This window comes from Leptonotus elevatus, chromosome 16, assembly GCF_054856555.1.
Source record: "Leptonotus elevatus isolate MCC_2025b chromosome 16, RoL_Lele_1.0, whole genome shotgun sequence".
In the NCBI taxonomy this organism is placed as follows: Eukaryota; Metazoa; Chordata; class Actinopteri; order Syngnathiformes; family Syngnathidae; genus Leptonotus; species Leptonotus elevatus.
In genome coordinates, this window is record NC_141254.1 from 1,841,467 (window position 1) to 1,862,621 (window position 21,155).

General features: G+C 36.5%; 1 protein-coding gene across 4 annotated transcripts in view; it reads left to right on the forward strand.

Annotated features, from left to right (window-relative positions):
• LOC147160359 (uncharacterized) overlaps positions 1 to 18,865 on the forward strand; it is a 55,732-nt gene extending 36,867 nt beyond the window's left edge. The window contains exons 3-6 of one of the 4 annotated variants that reach the window (XR_015090374.1): positions 631 to 664; positions 951 to 1,141; positions 10,352 to 10,381; positions 12,041 to 14,982. Coding sequence is in view for 1 of the 4 variants with exons in the window: in XM_086057620.1 (XP_085913746.1) it covers positions 631 to 664; positions 951 to 1,071 (155 nt within the window). In the remaining 3 variants the exon portion in view is untranslated. Of the gene's footprint in view, positions 1 to 630; positions 665 to 950; positions 1,142 to 10,351; positions 10,382 to 12,040; positions 14,983 to 18,174 lie in introns of those variants that run through there. The other 3 variants (XM_086057620.1, XR_015090376.1, XR_015090375.1) reach the window with 3 other exon arrangements.
• Positions 18,866 to 21,155: the final 2,290 nt, after the last annotated feature.

The window sequence follows — 21,155 nt, forward strand, 5'->3', positions numbered from 1 at the left end:
ATGTTGACATTTAAATCTTCTCGTTAGTACTATATATAACATAATTTAATGCTGGAAACATACACAAGCATGAACAAACAATGTCTACTTTGTGGCCCAGCTGGAATAGGTCATGACCATAAAATTCTTACTGTGTTCTCAAGTGTGTCCAGTAGGCAGGGGAACATTCAACTTATGTTTGCCCCTGACTGGAACTTGAACCCCATTCCCTTGTCCCTTGTTAAGAAAAAAAGATCCCAAATCGAAGGGATGGAATAAGAATAGAAAAGTTTTCACATTGTTTAGACATTCATCAGTACCTAGGCAGTACTTTGGGTTGTAAAAAAACTCAAACAAAAAACTGATAGAACCACTGATTTATATGCACGATGTAACCCAATATGCTCCACATACTGGTATTACATGTACATTTAAAAGCAGTTACAAACAAGATTTTTCATGGGAAAAGAGCTTGGGGGTGGGGTTCATATTATACATGGATGTGTATTACATACAGTATTCACAGGATTTGACAGTATGTCTGCTATTTGGTTAGGGACATTTTTGTTGTAAAAATAGAAGCAATACATTCTATATTTGATACTTTTCTACATATTTGTATAATAATTGTTTTAATTGCTTTTCATCTAGGAGAGGAGGTGCTTGTCCTTCTTTGTGGTCAGAGGTAAGGCACGACTCTCCGTGGTTTAGATTCTCTTGATTTTTGATGTATTTGGCTGCAGATAAGTGACTAAAAGTCAGACTGCTGTTAAGTCTGCATGAGATAATTGCACCCGAGTCATTTGCAAGCTGCTCAGGTGCCCTCCAGACCAGACGACCTTCTGCCCCACTCTGTCCCACAGCAGTCACTTAAAACAGTGATAGATGTTCCCACCCTCCCTCCTACAGCGCCATCATCCTCTCCGCTATGTGGTGCGGGTGACAGCCTTTCTTTCTTTCCATTTTCCCAGAATGAGGAGGAAGATGCAAGAGAAAGTGGGCAGGTTTGAAGTGAAGTGGAGAAAACAGTCCACCACCATCTGTGCCACAACCTCCCCCAACTCCACATCAGTATACAGGGGCTGTTGCTAAGGTGATAAAACCGCTGGATGGGGGCCTAACTGCAGAAACATCAATAGTGCAACGAAGAGCGGGGTAGCAGGTAAGGACAATGACAGAGAGTGATGGAGGTGATAGATAGGTGCATACACTGGACCTGTCTGATGATACCAGTACAAAAACATATTGCCTTATAAAGTAGTGATAGACCGATATGTTTTTTTCAAGGCCGATACCAATTATTAGTAGTCAAGGAGGCCAATAACCGCTACTTCAAGCCGATGTTCATTTGTAGTAAAAGAGAAAATATTAGCGTCAAAATTGTACAAATGTACTTTTTCTTTTAATTTTAATTTTAAAAATTGACAGTTTTGTTTAAAAAATATTTAAAAAATTGCAGAGCTTCCAGGGTCATCAGCATGTGTTAAGCTAAATTAAAAACTAGGCAAGTAAATAGTTTCCTAAAGTTTTCTATTGCAAATTTCAACATAATATCTTTATTTTATTTATTTATGCTTTGTCAAGTGTCAGCATCATTAGTTGGTTTCCATCCACCCATTTTTATAAAAATTTTCAAGAAATGCAAAAATAAAACTGAATGTAAACGCTCGAAATTCGAAAAAAGGGCCCAAAATTCGCAAAAAAAGTTTTCACGCTTGGAGGGGGTGGATTTTGAAGTGTAACGAAAAAAGGAAAATGCGAATTTTGGCTATGGAAACAGGTTTTACAAAAATAAACGCTGACAAGACCGGATACACTTCGCACATTTTGACCGGATATTACGTCATGTACGTTTGTAGTCTCAAAGCAATGTCGGACGATAAAAGAAAGGTATGTTTGGGGGGGACGACAAAACAGAAATATTTTTGGAATTAAATAAAGAAGCGAATATGAATGCTATTTTAGATGGAAAACAGCAAAGAAACGCTACAGTTTATCAATAATTATAAAAGAAAACTCATACGGCGTCATCGCACGGCACAGTCGCTTCCTGGTCTTCTTTTTCTTTTAAATTATTGGTGGATCCCATCTCTATGGCGTATACCGCCATCTACAGCGGCGGAGTCCTCTCTCAATATCCGCAAAAGAAGAACAGATGGAAACGGGCATTAGTTGCATGTCTGTTTTGCGCATTTTCAGTAAATTCGCTTAAAATTTTTAAACAATTGGATGGAAACCTGACTATAACCTGACTAAGTGGAAATGTAATCCATCCGTCCATCATCTACGGCTTTTCCGGGGTCGGGTCACGGGGGCAGCAGCTTTAGCAGGGAAGCCCAGACTTCCCTCTCACCAGCCACTTCAACAAAGCTCCTTCAAAGGGATCCCAAGGCGTTCCTAGACCAGCCGAGAGATATAGTCTAACCAGCATGTCCTGGGTCATCTCCGGGGCCTCCCGAAACAACAACGCCTCTGGAAATTTAAATAAATCCATAAATGAAAAGTTCCGATAATCGGTCTATTCCTATTATAAATACTCTATTTAGTTTTTCAACATTAACTGAAAGCTGCACACTGGGGGAAAAAAAGTGATTCAAACAAACCTTGTTAAGTTGCTATTGCTACAATGTCACATTCCATACTGGTTAATTGTGAGCTGTAATACTTTTACTATGTTATTTTATATTTCACTACTGATGACTGTTGAATTTCTGCATCAAAATAACATACTTGCCTTTTCCCCAATTTTAACTTATTTAGACTTTGCTCTATTGGAGCTACTTAATTTAAACTAGCGATAGACAGGTTATCGGCGTTGATATTCAGCATGTTGACGAATATCGGCATCGGCCTTTTAAAAAAAATCTGATGACCGATAAGAGATCAATTTAAAACTTTATTAACTTTACTGAACAATACAGTAGTTGCCCCTACAGTAAATTTTCTATTAACTTTATTGGAGATGCTGCTGAACTTGGGCACTGTGTGCATCTTTTGTTTTTGTTTGAAATTTAAATAAATTTAAATGCAAGTTTGACATATCAATTATTTAGAAACTTTGGAAAATTGTATTTACTGTATAAAACCATACTGAGCATTTTTTTAGCAAATCTGAAAGGTTGCTCAATTAACATATACTAAAAGGCATTTCAAAATATTTTTTGTATATATATATATATATATATATATATATATATATATATATGTATACATTCATGCTAAATAGTAGGGATGTTTGATACACTTTTTTTTCTGACCGATACCAATACTCAACTTTTGAGTAGTCATAGATACCTATATATATCACGGGGGGTGCGCTTGAGCCTATCCCTTCGGGCAGTAGGCGGGGTACACCCTGAACTGGTTGCAGCCAATCGCAGGACACACAGAAACGAACAACCATTTACACTCACAATCACACCTATGGACAATTTGGAGTGTTCAATTAACCTGCCATGCTTGTCTTTGGAATGTGGGAGGAAAAAAAAAAATGTGGGAGGAAACTGGAGTACCCGGAGAAAACCCACAGAACATGCAAACATGTTAGCACATCCTCTGCAATGGGAGGCGGACGTGCTAACCAGTCAGCATACATATATATATTCCCTCCTTGACTGTCAATAATCAGTTCTGGTCTCGGCCCTGAAAAAACATATTGGTCTATCACAAATTTAAAGAAGTACAAGCAAAGCTTTCAGATTTCTAGTTTCTAATCATAAAATAGCCACAAGCTGGTATTAGCACCGATACAAGATATCGGTCCTGGCACTCTACTAAATAGCTAACACAAAAATTAGACACACCTTCCAGTTTGACACAGTGAGTATAAAGAAATGTTTTTTTTAATAAAAAAATTGTTTTTATTTCAATAGATTATGAAAGTGGTTCTAATGTTATGGCCAGTCCATGTTAAATAGCCCGATAAGGTTAGTAAAAGAATATGTAAGAATATACAGTATATATTTTTTGGCATTATGTACTGGGCCAGGTAGGAAGTACAGGTACTATATGTATTTTCCAAAATATTCAAATGTATTTCTTCTTGCAGAGCTTTGTAGTATGTGATTTGTACTGTAAATAAACAGATCACAAACCAGAATGTTTTCTCTGTTTCTTTGTGTACACGTGTAATGTGGCATTTGATTCTACGACAAACAAACAAAGCAGGAATCCTCCAATTTCCTCTCAAAACAATCTCATTGTTTTTACTGGTGAGGATTTCATTCCCCTTGATATGTAGGATATTAGCTTTGTTGCCAAAGGCAGCATGAGCTGTAGAAGTCAAGAACTCATATTTTTTGTGTGCGTGCGTGCGTGCGCGCGTGTGTGTTTGTGTGCATGCTCGCAATGAGGGAGGCAATGCAGCCAGGCTGCAGATATCATCCATCTCCCTGTCAGCGGCCCATGGGCTGCTGGGAAAGTAGCAGGCACCTCCCCAACCTCCAACAACAAACGCTGCATTCAAATGTTCAGTCACAGAATGCTTGAGAAAAGCTGTGACTCTCTTTCCTCGCCTCACCAGTACGCAGAGCCATTAACCCCATGATGCGGGAGCACGACACAAGAACTCAATCTGTGAGTCATATCAGCATACAGCATACAACTGATAGGATTCCGAGAAGCAATATAATTGGCCGTCTCCACTTTACAAAACAGTCGTGACACCTTAAACACAGCAAAGGCTTTGCAATTAATCGGAATTCAATTACACTTTCAATTTTTTGTTTGTTTGTTGTTGTTTTTTTTGGGGGGTTTAATTGGATTTCAATTATTACACTCCACAATTACAAAATCAGCATAATAGTAAAAAAAAGAAGAAAAAAAAGATTATTAATACACATTTTTGAGTTGTTTAAATGTAAACATTTGCACCTTTTAAATGTTTTAAAACTAATGTAATAAATTATATTTCATCCAAATGGAACTTGCATGATTATAATGTTTCAAATAATTGTATTTGTCTTAATATATATATATTTTTTGGAGCATTTTCTTGTTTTGTACCCAAAAAATAAATGATCATTCTACTGCACAGTGCACATGCTGCACTCCAACTTCAAGTTTTTGCCAACATAAATAAATAAATATATATTATTATAAATATATGTTATTATAAATTCTGTTTTGTCAAAAGGAACTTATAATAATAATTATAGTGTTTCTATTTTTTAATTGGTCTTATTATTTTTAAGTGTGTTAACATTTTCTTGTTTTGTACCAAAAAAATAGATGATCGTCTTACTGCACAGTGCACAAGATGCACTCCAACTTCAAGTTTTTGCATACATAAATAAATAAATATTTCATAATAATAATAAAAAAATTAGTATAAAAAATGTACTGTACGTTAAAAAAAACAGGTGTGATATTGATTTGTATTGAGGTCATTTTTCTGCCACTAGATGGCCTAATTGCATTTGTAAGATGTTGGTGACAACTTTTCTTTTCATATTAAGAGCTATCTAATCTTTAATGTGAAGTAACTTGTGAAATTCTGCACATTTTTAAAACTGTAAAATACAACTTGACCCTAGTCTCCACAAATATATGCATTATTATTAAATTTATTAATGCTAACTTTTGACGTCAATTGGAATTCCCCCAGTACAGGCTTTCCAAGTAAGGGGTGGTCATTAAGCGTGCGTTAAAAAAATTAGTGGCGTTAAAGAAACTTTAAATTAACTCAAAATGAACGCACTAATTTTGACATCCCTAATAAATACATATTATTATAAATTCTGTTTGGTCCAAAATGAACTTACATAATTATAGTGTTTCTATTTTTTTAGTTGGTCTTAATATTTTTAAATAATTAAACATTTTCTTGTTTTGTGCTCAAAAATAAATAATTGTTTGACTAATCGTGATTTCAATTATTGCCAAAATAATTATAATTGTTTCCATAATTGAGCAGCCCTACACACAGCTGATAACAAACTGCACAAATTCAGTGACATCACCATATCATTCCTTCAATCAGATTCATTATCTGTATTGGAGGAACGTGTTGTGACAGCCACTATAACTGGATTACATACTTTCTGCCTAGCCATGACTAATTGTTCTTAAAGCTATTGTTCAACATTGTATAGCTTTTGTGAAGTCCGGAACATTCCAAATCATCTTTTTGTGCCCGAGCTTTAAGCTTAAAAAATATACTGCATCATGCATCAAATCGTTAGGAATATGCCACATGCCACAACATTTAAAGGAATGCTATTCTTACCCATGCTAAATTGAGAGTTAATGTGAATTTTTATATTTGACAATCCCAAATTCCATTAATTCAATTATAAAATACCCGGTATAAGAGTTTATAACAGTGGTTCTTGGAACCCCACCAGTTTCCTATGCGCATTTAAAGAAACCTTCTTTATTCAAAAATAAAATGACACCCCCCACCCCTTTAAGCAAAACAAACAGTATTTTTACACAGAGGAAATATTTTGTTCTTAATAATAATAATAATAACTAGCCTGAGAGTCATTTCTCTGCACGTAATAACATTACAAGTTTTTGTGGCAAAATCAGCTCCTCCTGTCCATGAGCTCATTCAAATGTCAACAATTTTCATAATAATTTTTGCATGCATAATGGATTTAATTTATTTGGATAATACACAGGACATTAGGTCAAGGACCAGCCATCTGCTCGCCAGTGTTACGCGCCATTTTAGTCTTCTTTCACAATTGACTCATTAATTTACTACATGCACAAATTCATTGGATTAGTGTACTGACATAGTTCATTCTCTTTTGCATTTTTGCACAAAGGAGATCTGTCTTAAATGGGAACTACACCACAAAAAAATGGTGTTAAAAATGTCAGGAATATATTTTTGGGAAATTATTTTAACTCCTGAAGTGTAATTTTAAATCATGTCCAGAGTAGGTCTTAATTTACAAAAGTGTTATTTTTCAAAAGTTTTGTTTGAACTAAATTTAGTGTGGACCAATATAAACACTTTTGTAGTGTTAAAGTTACCTCTGTAGGTGTTGAATTAACACTGCTGAGTTTGCTGTGTAAGCCCCATTTTCTTCTTCCTTTTTTTTATAGCAAGAATACTGTATATTGTATGTAACTAAAACTAAAATTGAAAAAAAATTAATAAAAAAAAAGAAAATGCTTTAAAAAAAAAAAGGGAAAAAATAACTGAAACTACATTTTATGTTAAAGCCCCCCCCCCCCAAAAAAATATTCTCACAATTATCCAAACACCACACTAATTTGTAGAACTCATACATTGTTTGCAAACTCCTACATTGTTTGCTAAATTACACTTCTGTCAAAACATACAGATTTATGAAAATGTAGTTTTGTTGTCATCTCTCAAACACAGTCTCAAATGATCAGACACTATTGGAGTCACACACTACTGTGACCAATACAAAACACATTTGCAAAACACCCTATTCTACATGGAACCTGTTGCGAAAGGACTACAAATGAACAGAATGTATCTCCTTGAATGACTTTAAATCAAAATTGAGATTCAGATGAACTCTTTAACTCATACCTGTTTTGTATAGTTTTTATGTCATTTTAAATTGTGTTTAAATTTTGTTGCAACTGTAACTTGTGCCGCCTCTCGGCCAGGACTCCCTTGGTCCTTTGTTTTGTAAAGGATCCCTATAATTTTAAAAGGAAAGTGTCCAAAATTTTAGGGATCCTTTACAAAACAAAGGATGTTTTGAATAAGTCATTATATACATATATATTGCTTTTTATTATTACCATATCTAACCTATTGTGTGGAAATATGGGGAAATACTTACAAAACAAATACTCTTTTCAAGTTACAAAAAAAGATCAATAAGAATTATTAACCGATCAAAATATACAGAACCAACAAATTCACTATTTATCAAATTAAACACAATGAAATGTTATGATCTAGTTGAGTTTAAATTGCTCAAATAATGTACAAGGCAACCTACTTTGCACAATATTCAGAAACTGTTTGAAATCTGAGACAGTGAGTATGATTTGAGGGCTATAAGTGTCTATAAAAAAAATTCAAAACAAGAACAAATATTAAGCAAGGGTATGTTACAATTATAGGTGTAAATTTGTGGAATAATTTTGGAATTAACCTGAAAAGGTGTGAATAACTGGTTGTTTAAAAGGATGTATAAAAACAAAGTACAACAACAATAATTAAATCAATTAAAATTGTATGTGTAAGCCTTTTTGCTGATTTATATATCAGTAAAAATGTTTGCTTATCAACTAAATGTACACTACTGTTGGCATATCTATGCATGTATAAATGCAACTGTTTATGTGTAAGTTTGTGATTGTTTTTTCTTTTGTTAAGGGGTAGGACTCGCTAAGTTTTTTTGTTTTTTTTTGTTTTTTACTTCTTCCTACTCTCTTTTAAACATGTAAACTGTGCTTAATGATGATTATGTATGTAAGAAAAATACTTTTCTTTAAATCTTTTTATTTTACAGTTTTTTTCAACTGTTTACCCACAATTTTGAAAACAGGGCTCCTTTTTTCAAAATATTGCCACAATTATCCAAACACCACACAAAATTTGTAGAACTCCTACCCTGTTTGAAAAATGACATACTTAATTCACAACATACCCACTTCATTCACAACATACACACTTCAGTCACAACATACACATATGTACAAAAATGCTGTTTTGTTGTCATCACCATGAACACAGTCTGAAATGATAAGACACTTTTGCAGTCAGTTAAACACTATTGTGACCAATATAAAACACATTTGTAAAAAAAATAAATATATATATATATTTTAGGGACTCGCATGTGCTAAACTTTTCTCACAGGTATTTTTATGTAAGGGGTATTTAGATGACAAAATATATTGACAAACCCACAAACAGTTTTTTTTTCTTTAGAAATAAATTTAATTTTTCTTGTAAGGTTAAAAATTACTTGTCACAGCAACTTTTTTTTGCATCCGTCTTAGATTATGGAGACTTGATTTATATGAATACGTCAGCTCAATGTCTGACAAAGATTGATTTGGTGTTCCGTGTTTCTGAGGTTTATTAGTAAATGTAGGGCCTTGACCCATCATTGTGAACTGTACTCTTAAGTGGGATGGCCTCCATTGGCTACCGAGGTTGGTTCACTGGTACATCTTTATCTACAAGGGACTACTGCCCTTTTACATTTGCAACTTCATCACATAGAAAAGTGTTAGTTCTTACAGTTTGCGTTTAAATTACATTTTGTTGCTAACCGTTCCATTTGCCTGCGAACCTGTTGCAAAAGGACTACAAATTACACAAAATTGCAGAATGAAAATATGTATTTCTTACCATACTCAGCTCCAATAACATATAAATAATAACACCAATAACACTCAAAATAAGAATCAGAACAAAAATTGTTTTTCTTACTACTGTTAGACAAATACAAATCTGTAGACAAATAAAAATGACTGCACGATGAATTTTTAGTAACAGTTTTTGCCCATTACTTGAACACTGTAGACACATGCTTAAACCAAAGTAACATATTTTGAAGTTCTTGTGACCATACCTTAAACAAAAGTGCTGCTTTACACTTTAGTTGCAATTCTGGAACACACTTGCTCCTTTTTACAACATACTTGCTCCTGCACACTATACACTATTTCATACATAAGACACTTAGTTCAAAAATGAAATTTCAAGGCACCATTGGGAAAACACATCTATTCAGAATATAACACACATTGTTTAATTGAAGATACTTACTTACAAAAGTGAACACCAATCAGCCCGCTACAAAAAGGACTTAGTTAAGCCATTTTGAGAACTTTGTAAGCATGGACCACATACATACATTAAATAAGCTACAGGGGTCCCTTTGTGGTGGGATGGAGCGGTTCTCTATGTGTTGTGTGCTTGGAGTAAAGCCAATAACAACATGATTTTTTGTTACAGAGAATATTGGACATGGATGGAGGTGCCCAGCCTCATGAATGTATTTACATTGACGAGGCCAGATTCAACCTCAGCAAAAACAGGGCTGAAATATAATAAGTCAAAGGGCAATTGTGAATGTCCTGGGGCCGCGTGGGGGAAATATAACATTGTGTGCCGCCATAATTCTTCAAGGGCTACTGCACCATCATACCAAACTGGGACTCTTTAATGCATTATCCCATTTCTAGATGCACTTCATGATGCAGTGGGACAGGATAGACCAGAGCAGCCTAGGTTTGTTGTTGTTTGGGATGATGTTAGTTTCCATCGGGCTGCTCTGGTCCAGAACTGGTTTACCAACCATGATCAATTTGAGGTTGTGTACTTGCACCCTTACTTACCATTTCTAAATCCTATAGTGTTTTTTTTTTCCTTCTTGGAGATGTCCACCAACCAGATGCCCGTATGCCTTTTTTGCAGGCAATGGAACAGGCCTGTGGAGACATTGAGGTAAGGTCAATCCAGGGATGGATTTGGCACTCAAGTTCATATTTCCCCCGATGTTTAGCTAGAGAAGACATTGTTTGTGATGTTGATAAGATGCTGTGGCCAGACCCCAACAGACGACGGGGTCCATAAGCCCACTTGCACACGTAGTGCAGTTAGTTTTAATTTTGGTTTAACTGATCTGACTACACTGGAAAAGACACTACTGTAGAGTACAGTAATGATTTTTGTATTGAGTATTTCAGCTTTTGGTTGTTGTAAAAAAGTGCCTTCTGTGGAAGTGAATTCTTCTTATTAACTCTTTGACTGCCAGACGTTTTCAGAAAAAGGATGCAGTCAGTGCCAGCCGATTTAAGCATTTTGACTGATCTTTCAAGGTCCACAGAAAATGTTCTGTTTGGACTATGGAAACACACATGCTACCAAATGAAAGATTGAACTTTATAACAGTAGACAAAGGGGAGTCTGTATACTCATACATAAGAATTTACTCTTTACACTTAATCAAGCTTTTAGTGAAACGATATTATTTCATGCACTCTAGTGAATTTTACACTTCTTGTGCTGCGCGTTTTCCGGCGTTAGCAGCGCTAGCCGCGCTAGCCGGTGAGGCTTACTACGTGATCATAACGGTCGCGTCAAGGCTTCCAACTTTGGCGTCAAGCTCGGAGTCATCATCATCGTCGACATCAATGCGCTTTTTAGTATTGATCGATGCTTTCCGTCTTTGAAAAAAATGCTCAAGCGTGAGCTGCTTGCAACCGGTTGCTTGATCAGCCATTGTTGCATCATCAGCCATTGTCTCCTCAAGACTCTAGCTCCGCCTCACGTCTTCTACTGACGCCCACGGTGGGCGGCCCATTCAACCTTGTGCAAAGAGTCATCGCTGCCATCTAGGGGCCAAAACGAGTCATTATACTAACTAGATCTGCCTGATACTTTCAGCACAGCTGCCCAAGGCTTTCATCCACCCGTTTCCAAAAAAACCCCAAAAAAACATAGTGAACGTCTTTTAACGTCCTCGGCGCCCTTCCGTAGGTTTATACTAAAGGTTTTATAACGTTTATGGCGGTCAAAGAGTTATTATTTTTTTTTAAGTGAAAACAAAAGACTGCTCTTTTATATAAAGAAGACTAGTGCGGTGCTGCTGCTCTGAGAGAGTATTCATATGATGCAAGTGGGTATCATTTTGTCATCTGAATGACATTTTGACAAATGATTGCTAGATTTTGATAGCAGTTTCAATTTGACATAGATCTGAATAGTTTATTTCCTTGTATTGTGTCTCATTTGATTGTGGTGCAGAGTTTTGACACCGTGAGCCAAATTTTGCAAAACGTGTTCAAGCAATGGGCAAAAACTGTAAGCACATGTGTGCTTCCACACTTGGTGGATGTGATTATCCAACGTGTTTATTGGTGTGGTCAATGACATGACAATATATATATATATATATATATATATATATATATATATATATATACGAAGTATTGACTAAACTAATGTGTTGAAAATGGCATGCTCTCTTTGATGATGCAATGTTAATGGATGTACAAACATGCCATTTTTGGAATCCCCTGAAAGGTACAAGGTTTAGTTATATATATATATATATATATATATATATATATATATATATATATATCCATCCATTATCTACAGCTTATCCGGGGTTGGGTCGCGATGGCAGCAGCTTTAGCAGGGAAGCCCAGACTTCCCTCTCCCCAGCCGCTTCAGCCAGCTCCTCCAACGGGATCCCAAGGCGTTCCCAGGCCAGCCGCATCACTGCAGACGCTGCACCGATCTGCCTGTCGATCTCCCGCTCCAACCTACCCTCACTCGTGAACAAGACCCCAAGATACTTGAACTCCTCCACTTGGAGCAGGATCTCATCCCCGACCCGGAGAGGGTACTCCACCCTTTTCTGACTGAGGACCATGGTCTCGGATTTGGAGGTGCTGATGTTCATCCCAACCGCTTCACACTCGGCCGCGAACCGCTCCAGTGAGAGTTGGAGATCACGGCTTGAAGAAGCCAGCAGCACCACATCATCTGAAAAAAGCAGAGATGCAATGTTGAAGCCCCCTCAGACCTGCTGCTGTATACTACATCTTGATCAGTGACTCACTTCAGTAAACTCAAAATAATGTTAATTTCTGAGAATCAAAAATTGTGATTACTCCAATGACAATATTAATTTCAGTAAGTCAAAAAGCACGTGCCAATGTCTGGTCTTTCCCCAAACTGCGTTTGATGGGATGGGAACAGCTGTGGCGTAGTTTCGTCACCAAAAGGAGCTCCAGCCCCATCTAGTGGTACTTGAGAAAAGAAAAAAGAGGGGGAAAAGCCACGATAGCAATTGTGTTGTAAAAAAACTTTTAAAGTAAGAGGGGGTTTTGGTCAATATGAGAACTTGGTTTGATGTGTAGAAAATATTTTTTGAATTGTGTGGAAGTTTTTTTTTGTGAGTATAAGGTTTTTTTTTGTGAGTATAAGGTTTTTTTCAGTGCAAGTGGTAAGCTTTGCTGTTTTTTTAGCCTGATTGCCTATAATCATAAAGGTATGGTTAGATCACATATATGACTTAACAGTTTTTTAGTTTTAATTGAGATTTCATGTGATTGACCAACAAAGTAGCTCATAATTTGAAGTGGAAAGGAAATGATACATAGTTTTTAAAATTTTAGGTGAATAAAGTGAACATGGGCCTCTTGGCTTCTTCTCTGACCTGATGTCAGTTTAGGCAGACATTCATGTCTTGGTATGTGCTACTTTGTGTTGGGCCATCACAAAATCTCAATAAAATACATTCAAGTTTATAATTGTAAGGTTGCAAAATGTGGAGAAGGTTCAAATGTTTTGAATACTTTTTCACGGCAATGTGTATCCTTTAATAAAGCCATAGGCATTCATATTAATACATCCAGATTCCAAAGGTATTATTTAGTTATATTTAGCTCCGTGAAGAGATTCATACCTGAAGACAATGCTGTTTTACATATTAATGCCTACATTAGATTGTACCTGCTTGTTTTCACCCCTTGCAGTTTCACATAGGTGGGCGCGTCAAGAAATTTTGAGCGTCCATCATTCAGCAATCGTCAAATGTTATTTTAACCGGGCTTCCGTCATTGCTAAATTACAGCCGCTATTTTAGGACCCACAATAAATTTTATGGGGGCGTTATTTTAACAAGGCTTCGGCCAAACTAAATTACATTTTGTCACAACTATTTACTCTTGAAATGGTTTATGTTACTATTGCTTTTTATAAGTATAATGCAACCCAAAATGTCAAAGTTAAGTAGTCAAGCTGGCGTTCTCGCCACCATGCAAGCAGACTTCAAAGTAAAATCCACCAAGGCTATTGCATTGGTGTCAATGTATTATTTGGTCAGCTTTATTTTGAAGTTTGCTTTAGCGTAGGCAGGGTATTTGCGCCTTTGCGGCATCCCTGACATGTCTAAATGACGGTGTCGGTACCAGATCGGGCTGCTAGATTGTATCGGGGTCACCTACAGATGACGTCATGCTACAGGATTAGCTGGATTGTCCGCTTACAATTGTTCAATAAAGTTATATGATAAAAATTGACGATAAAACATTAAAATAACAAAATGTATGGGCTAAAATTGTAAAAACTTAAATAACCCTAAAAATATAAAAGCAGGATACTTTAAGATTGATATATAATAAATAATAAAATAATAAATAATAAAAATAATAAAATAGATTGGAGCATCTTCACGCTTGCCGGTGACGTCACTACTGCAGCGCTAACGAAATGTGTGATTCACATCGTTTTTTAAAAAAAAAATTTTTTTTTTTGTTAGCTGTCCTAAAACAGTCCTAATGACATTAGGAACAATTAACATTCTAAACTGACAATATTTGTCACAATTTAGGCAATTAATTTGTGTATTTATCTTTTATTCACTCTATTTTATTATTTATTCAATATATCTTGCGTTTATATTCTTAGGTTTATTTACGTTTTTACAATTTCAGTCCGTACATTTTGTTGTTTGACTTGATCTTAAATATTAATAATTTCCGGCCAATCCTGTAGCGTAACGTGGTTGTTAGGCGACCCCAATACGGCATATATCTGGCAACCCGATCACATCTAGTACTGACAACGGCGCTGTCAGCCCAGCTCACACACACACACACGCGCACACACCGAGAGGAACTTACTCGTTAACATACATTTTAATCTCTTTGTTTTGGTGGAAGAAGCAAGGCTTTTCAAGTCAAAGGGCTCAAGTCCGAGTGAAGTCACAAGTCACATGACTCGAGTCCACACCTCTGGTATTGTTTACTATGAATCTGTATTTCTGTATGGTTTATTTTAGTTTTAAGGTATTTACCAAGGCAAATGGCAAGGTTCAAATGTTTATATACAATGTAAATTGTACTCAAAGAAGATATTGTCAAGGCAATTCAATAATTTAAGGCAATTAATTTATAGTTTTGGCTTAAATACGGTAAAAGGATACACAAAACAGACCGTTTGAGTTATTAATGGCAGTTTCTGTTTATTTGTATTGTAGCTCTTACGGTGTGTTCACTCAAGGAAGGTTTAATAAAAATTGTGAACCATCAGTTGGAGAGACCACCTTTATTTCAATCGAAGATGCTACACCCAGCCTTGTGAATTTGGGCTGTGTCCGAATGTCCATCCTACTCCCTATATAGTGCCCTACTAAGGGGACACGCCATTTTGTTGGGCTGTCCGAATGTCCAGGGAGAGGAAATGTAGGGCACTCACAATTACCCACAATGCACTCTGATAAGTAGTTAACATCGATGCTCACTCAACCGGGTTGATATAGACCACAATGCATTGCGAGTACGAAAAAAAACATGTACGCCAGCACAAGCGCGAGAATAAAAGCGATACATGAACTAGATACTACTAAAATAATTAATTAGTTTTTGTTTAAAATATGTATGACAAAGGATATAAAATAATATTTACAATTGTTTTTATTCTCAATAAATAGTCAGAGATTTACTCGCTGTAGCGTCATGACAAGTACGGTGGTCACATTATATGCGACGAGGAGAAAGTTGTGAGCTGGCTGTCAAATCGCCACACAGAATGAGGGCAGTATATATTAGTCCACTATGCGGGATAGTGAATGAGGGGATAGGCGATAAGCAGTGGTGTAGTGTTCCCTGGAGAAGTGAGTAAACTCTCAACTTTCATCATTTTTTTTAAAGTAGTCCTGAAAAAAATCCTCTTTTTGAAACAGTGACATGTAAGAATTAAAAATCTGTCATTTGTACTTGCTCACAATAATACATTTATCATGACTTGTTGAGAAAAGTTTGGTAACACAAACAGCCTGAAATTCTGTCAAATGTATTTATCATGAGGCAAACATAAAGCATATGTTATAAAACAAATTACAATATTTAGTGAACAATGAACAAAAATTGTGAAAACCTGTCTTGGTTAGACTTCAGTATTGTTTTGTGCTGTATCTTAAACTATTTGACCGTATTCTTGTGTTTTAATTTACCGGTACTGAAAAATCACGTACCAGCTACGTACTAGAGCATGTAGCTAGTGTGTAACCGGCATCGTCCACCCCGGGAATCAAACCCACGTCGCGATCAAGTATCCCATGTATGAGGGCAAATCAGTTCACCTGAGCTACCGTAAATTTATGGGTCACCATTCTGGCTCGGGGCAGCATTTGAAGGATTGTTTTCCTCAACATGACGTGCCCTACTCTGCCTCCGATTGGCTCATTAGTCCCCATGCCAAAAGTTAGACAATCTAATAAGTGTAGGCAGGGGGTACCAGCGAATTAGAAGCAGAGGAGGGGAGGCCATGTCTGCACGGTGTGCATCAGAAAGGATTTACAAGTGGGTATAGTCAATGCTGACTGAAAAAGAAGTGGGTATACTCTATATACCCGCATATACTCTGTATATCCGCGTATACCCAGGACTACACCACTGGCGATAAGGGTGGACATTCAGACAGAGCCTTGGGCACAGGGAGGGTCAATACTTTCTCTTTTTTCCCTTCGCTGTTAAATAACCTGCCTGACGTAAAATGGCGCACCAAAGTACCACTTAGTGGTCTAACAACGTGCCTGATGTAAAGTAAACAAATTTACCACTAAACTAATGCTTGTATAAACTTAGCAATAACGAGAAATTTACAACAGGCGAAAAACATGCTCATCACAGGGTTTCCATTTTTTGAGTGTTTCCATCATTCATTATTCATCTGTCTATCATTGACAATATGAGAATGTTTCTTTGGTACTAGGGATGTAATGATATCCAAACATCACGATACGATATTATCGCGATATAAAGGTCACGATACAATAATTATCCCAATATTGTTGGGTGGTCGGCAGTATAAAAAAAGGTCCCAATATTGTAAATATATTTTTTTTTTAATAAAAAAAAAGAGCACATACTAAAAAACACACAATATTGTGCTTTTGTACATTACAGCAATGTAAAATATAAAAATATTATAAATATTGTATATAAAAAACATATAAATGAGTGCCGTCAAAGTTAAAGCGTTTAACTAATTAGTCAATCACAAAAAATTATCGCATTAATCATGTATTAACGTAGATTAATCATTCTATTAATTTTGACCACAGATGATCCTTTAGCTGACAGCGGATGGTTACGTTAAAGCAGGGGTGCTCAAGTTCGGTCCTCGAGAGCCCCTATCCAGCCAGTTTTCCATGTTTCCCTCCTGCAGCACAGCTGAATCTAATGATCAGCTAATCAGCAAGCTTTGCAGAAGCCTGATAATGATCCTGATCATGAAATCAGGTGTGTTAGTGGAGAGAAACATGGAAAATAGGCTAGATAGGGGCTCTCGAGGACCGAACTTGAGCACCCCTGCGTTAAAGGTAGCACAGATTGTGTTTGATCAATAAACATTACTACATGCATTAAAGTAAAGCATTTAATAAGTGTTTGCATATGACATTCAGAATATTTGTTCATGTCAAAATATTGGGGTCATTTATTTTTCATTTTAAATTATGCAAATAGTTAACTGATTAGAAAAAGAGGAGAATGAGCGTGTGCAGTAGCTTTTTTTTTTAAGACATTCATCATTTTTTTTTCATTTTAAATAATGCAAGTTGTTAACTGATGAGGATGAGAGTGTGCAGTTGATCAAAACATGTTGAAGACGTCCTCATAACATTAAAGGTCGAAAAAATTTATACATAACAGGTGCTCTTCAAATTTGACGGGCAAAAGATGTTGATGCCTTTTTAATTAAGCGATTAATCGTGATTAATCAAAATTCTAAGATTGATTAATCTGATTTAAAAAATCGTTTGACAACTCTAATATAAATATAGTACTGTATATATATTGAGGCACTGACTTGCTAAAACATGCACACATTGAGTTCCGATATTGCCGTTATCGTTACATCCCTATTTGGTACTTATTGTTAATTACATTGATGGACAAAAACCCACTTCCATATGCTTAGTAAATACATTTTCAAGCTTCCCGTCATTCATTAATCATCAACCAAACCAATCAATATTGACAATGCCCACCTCGGCAGTTGTATTTATTTATTTATTTTTGTTTTGATTTGAGGGTGGCATGTTTGTTGACTGGTTATCACGTCCGGGCTTCGACCTTCCTGGGTGGAGTTTGCATGTTCTCCCCGTGCTTGTGTGGGTTTTCTCTGGGTACTCCGGTGTCCTTCCTTTGGAGGGTGGTGCCTGGTTGGTGATGGATTTCACTTTGCTTCATCTTTCCTTCCTTTGATCCTTCCTCCAGCCTCCTGACAACTTCATAACACTGGCAAGACTTTGAAGTATCCAGTCAAGGTGAAGGGTCTTGGATTTATAACACGTTTCAGGTGAATTAAAAAGCATAAACTCACACACACACACAGGCACAAAAAAAGGAACGATAATGATTATGACATGAGCTCTCCCCCCCAAAAAAGCTACCTGTTTTGCATACTGTAAATGTTTATTGTTCCCAGAATGCATTATGTGGCTCAATTAATGACATTATATGTTGTTAATCCATGTCATATATGTTTGTGTTACCGAGAGATGAATGAATGGGTGTTGTTTACTCATTGTTTACTTTAACAAGAACAGCCAGATTAAACCCATTTGTGGGCCTGATTCAGCCCACTGGCCGTACGTTTGACACCCCTGGTCTAACCAGTCTTTTTCATAAATATTAATGACCTTATTAATTTTATGTGGGAATGTTGAGCCACTTTACTAACTTTACTCAATTTTCCTTGTTGAGCAAGTATTGCAACAAAGATGGAGATAAAAGTGAGCAACAGCATAATTGGCTCTATTTACAAATGACAACTTGATGCTCCATTGGCTACCATGCTGTCAGTCGGCATTAGACTGACGTGGCTGAGATTTAGCAGCAGGTGACTGAAGTGCACCTACGCGAATATGGCAGGCCGCAGTGTTCCTCGTCACATCAGACGAGTGCAGTCGGGGTGTGTGTGTGTGTGTGGGGGGGGGGGGGGGGGGGTGTGAATTGTAGTAACACGCGACACCTGTCTGGAGGGAAATGAGCCACTTATTTGCAAGTGACATTTCCCATTTATGCGTCACCTTTAAGCTTGTCTGAAAGAATTTGTTGTGTAATGAAATTCAACTCGAAAGGGCAAATAGATTGAATTTACACAAGGATAGGTTTTACCACTCAACATTTATGTTTTTAATGCAACTGTAAAGGTGTTGATTGTGTTTCCAGTTTGTAGAGAGGCATTTGGCATTTTAAAATGCTAGATGTCGTTTTGGAAATGAAATGTAACCCCATCAATGTTTTTCCATCTATTTGTCAATAAAAATAAAAAAAGATGCTCTGACTGAGCGACCTCCCAACTCATCCCTAGAGCTGAAATTCATGGGGTCAGTATTATGTGTTTTCTGTATTCACCAAGACAAGCAGAGATTTTTTTTTTATTCATGATTATGACAAAAAAAATTAACTAATAGAAATATGGCTGTATCTTTCAGTTGTTGATACAGTAATTTCTTAATTATTCATAAAATTTTGTTAAAATTAAAAAGATGTACTGTAAAAAACGAGTGTGATATTGATTTGTGTTGAGGTCATGCAGATTGTCACTATTCACGGACCAGCACGTATTTTGTCCGTATGTCTTACATTTGCAATCTGATGTGATTCATGCCCTTTTGTCTGAGATGGATGCCCCTTCGTTAATCGTTATGCTAATGATTGGCAGAAGATTTTGATGCCCATTGAACCCCACCGCCACTCCCCTTTGCACATCACTGTATGTCCCCCACCATTTAAAAAATAAATAAAATGAAATAATAATATTATTAATAATAATACAATAAAGATGATTTAAAACATCTAGTGTTTGTTGTCTTTCACTGGTGTGACTAGGGGATGGGAATCAGGAGATGGAATAACTGCGAGATAGGAAAGGAAGAGAGTACTTCATTGAGTGTGAGTGTGAAATATACCAGAAATGGCCACAACGTGGCGCTGTTTAATTGTGTGCATGAGCTTCTTCATTCAGAAAAGAATTGTATCCCACAAGCAATGTTCCCTCTAATTTTGCACGTGGCTGTGCATTCACACAAACTGCTTGAGCGTTCCTTGGACTACAGTCAGCAACATCCACGAACTTATATATGAATGGACTCACAATACCACTTATTCACCATAATGAGAGGTGAAGCTACCGGCGGCCATATTAAATTGCCACTCGCAAAGCCCACTTAACTTGAAAATATTGATTTCCCAGCAGCGTTTTTATGTTATTTAGTACTGTCTGTCTTGTTAGTCCATTCATAAACAGTATAAGTCCTTGGCAACATCAGACATGCACATGGTGGCCAAACCAGTATCACACCTGTCCAAAAGCTGAGATCATAAGTATCATGAAGTAGGTGTGTTACAAAACATTTCAAACCACTTATATGTCAAAATAGAAAATGCAATTTCTGGAGAAATTGCGGGTGAAGGCTGTAAGGCTGAATGAAAACCTGTAGAATTATTTGGAATGATATTGAATGACACTGAATGATATACAATGACCTGGAATGAGGAAAACATGCTAAAGTTGGAATGGTTTGAATTAATCCAGAAATCTAGAAGCAGTTGGAGTAAGAAAATAGCACAAAAATAAAAATAAAGTAGCAAGAAACAAGAAAACAAAGAAGGAAGGAATAAATCAAGTAAGCAATGGAGGAAGGAGCAAGTAATCAAGTAAGCAATGGATAAAGGTGAGAAGAATTAAGTAGGCAATGAAGTAAGGACTGTAAAATTGAGTAGCAATAAGTAAGCAATGAGTGAGGAATCGAATAATCAATGGAGTAAAGAGTGAGGAATCAAGCAATGGCGTAAGGGTCACTTTCTGTTGAAATCAGGTTACTTCCTGTTTAAATCAGGTCACTTCTGGGTCACTTCCTGTTAAAATAAGGTCACTGCCTGTTGATTTTAGGCCACTTCCGGGTCACTTCCTGTTGAAGTAAGGTGAATCCAGCCTTCACACAAATAGAACATATCAGATTTTTGACACTAGCAGAATCAGCCTTAGTTTGTTACTTTTATTTTTGCATGCAGGTCTTTTTAAGCACACAAGTCTCAATACAGTTTGTTTAAATATGGTCCCACATATAGTTCACTCAAAGATAATGGAAAACATGTCATTTAATTAAAGAAACATTTCTGAAACGCGTGTCGAGCTTTATTTAAGGGGCTTGTAAACTACGCCACTATTTGGACTTTCTGAATGGAGC